The 2260-nt window shown below is 44.8% G+C and overlaps 1 protein-coding gene across 1 annotated transcript in view; it reads right to left on the bottom strand.

Annotated features, from left to right (window-relative positions):
* Positions 1–2260, bottom strand: part of LOC119427465 (golgin subfamily B member 1) — a gene marked incomplete in the record, with an annotated part of 127811 nt that overhangs the window by 23153 nt on the left and 102398 nt on the right. The window contains 1 exon segment of the mRNA XM_037695091.1: positions 1172–1254. Within this exon segment, the coding sequence (XP_037551019.1) occupies positions 1172–1254 (83 nt within the window).

Below are 2260 nucleotides of genomic sequence, written 5' to 3'. Positions count from 1 at the left end.
CTTCGCTCTCAGACTGCAGGTTTACTTGTGGTTCCTAGAATTTACAAAAACAGAATGGGAGGCAGATCTTTCAGTTATCAGGCTCCTCTCTTGTGGAACCAACTTCCAGTCTCTGTCCGTGAGGCTGACACATTGTCCAGTTTTAAAACTAGGCTTAAGACTTTCCTTTTTGCTAAATCCTATAGTTAGGGTCGGCTTGGGTTTCCTGAGCTGTCCCTTAGTTATGCTGCTATAGGCTTAGACTGCTGGAGGACAAACTGACCACACTTTTCACTCTACTTCTGTCTTTACTTACTCTGCTCAAACTGTTTTGTATTTGTAATTATTTTTTCTATCCTTAACATGTGTTTTTTTGTCTTTCAGATACACCTGGACCTATACCTGGACCTGGACCTATACCTGGACCTACCAATCTGTGTTTGTCTGTCTCTCCTTCCTGTCTTCTCAAACCAGCCGGTCAAAGCAGATGGCCGCTTGTCCTGAACCTGGTTCTGCTGGAGGTTTCTTCCTTTTAAAAGGGAGTTTTTCTTTCCACTGTCTCCACTGTGCTTGCTTAGGATGGGAGACTGCAACGAAGCCAAGATTCATCTTGTCTGCTGGATTCCTTAGATAGAGAACTTTAGTAACTGGCTTTTATGTGAATGTTCCTGTAAAGTGCCCTGAGACAACTTTGTTGTGATTTGGCGCTATATAAATAAACTGAATTGAATTGAATTGACCGAAAGAACAAGATCACGGACACAAGCGACTGAAATTAGTTTTCTCCGCAGGGTGTCTGAGATAAGGTGAGAATCTCTCTCATCCAGGAGGGACTCAGAGTAGAGCCGCTGCTTTTCCACAGCGAGAGTAGCCAGTTGAGGTGACTCAGGCATATGGTTGGAATGCCTCCTGGACTCCTCCCTGGTGAGGTATCCCGGACACGTCCCACCGGGAGGAGGCCCAGAGGGAGACCCAGGACATGCAGGAGGGATTATGTTTCTTGGCTGGCCTGGGAACACCTCGGGATTCCTCTGGAGGAGCTGACCCAAATGGCTGGGGAGAGAGAAGTCTGGGCCTCCCTACTTAGGCTTATACCCCTGCGACCCGACCCCAGATAAGCGGAAGAAAATTGATGGATGGATGGATGAACACCCTAAGTCTGTATGTGTGTGTGTGTGTGTGTTTTTCTAACCTCAGATGTATAGATTCTTCCTGGTAGCTGCTGAAGTCTCTGTGTGCAGTTTGTTGCAGCTCATCAGCCTTCAGCCTCAGAACCTGTAGACATTACAATTATTTTATAACTAAATGTGTTTAATCAAACAGATTACTGTAATTGCCGGTCTGTAGAGCACACCTGAATATAAGCCGCACACACACACACACAAAAAAATAATAATAATAATTTTGTACATATAAGCCATGCTTGTGTATAAGCTGCAGGTGTTCATGTTGTAACAAGAGTGGCAGCACAGCTACTGGAAGATGTGCAGCTCGTTGTAGATCAAGAATATGCAAACATCGGGGAGTGGTGGCGCAGAGGTTAGAGAGGTGGGCTTGTGATCCGAAGATCGCCGGTTCACGCCCCGGCCCTGACAACATCAAAATTGTGGGTGGGGTAGGTGAAACACCCACACTTGCCCCCACCCTCATTCGCCCCACTCTGGACCCATGAGCAAGGCCCTTAACCCCACCATGTGCTCCCTAAACAGGTCTCTCTTGAAAATGAGTTCTCGTGGCTCAATGAGACTACCTGTATAAATAAAGGCTAAATGAAAAATGAAAAAAAAAAATGAAGTTTTATAGACTTTATCTTCCTGTTCAACACACAGACAGAGTGAAACCCACAGGTCTTCAAGACAACTACTCTCACTAATGGTTACTCTACTGGGGCGGCTGTGGCTGAGTGGTTAGAGCAGTTGTCCTCCAATGCAAGAGTTGGGGGTTCAAATCCACCAGCAGTCACATGCCGAAGTGTCCCTGGGTAAAACACTGAACCCCTCATAGCCTCTGATGTGTGTCCCATCAGTGAATGAATGTGATAAAGCACGGATTAGTCTCTTTAAAAGATTGATTTGTTCAATTAGCTTTGTAGAGATGTAGTAGAGTGCTGTATGAATAGGTAAATGAGGACACAGATTGTTGTGTAACGTGTTTTGAGTGTCTTCATAAGATAGAAAGGCGCTATATAAGTACAGTCCATTTAATGAATGGCCTAACACAAACTAACACATAACGAACACAAACTAACACATAATGAACATAAACTAACACATAATGAACA

This window comes from Nematolebias whitei, chromosome 2 (genome assembly GCF_014905685.2).
Source record: "Nematolebias whitei isolate Nwh7 chromosome 2, NemWhi1, whole genome shotgun sequence".
In the NCBI taxonomy this organism is placed as follows: Eukaryota; Metazoa; Chordata; class Actinopteri; order Cyprinodontiformes; family Rivulidae; genus Nematolebias; species Nematolebias whitei.
The sequence above is the reverse complement of the archived record's forward strand: the minus strand, read 5'-3'. Positions and strand labels throughout refer to the sequence as shown.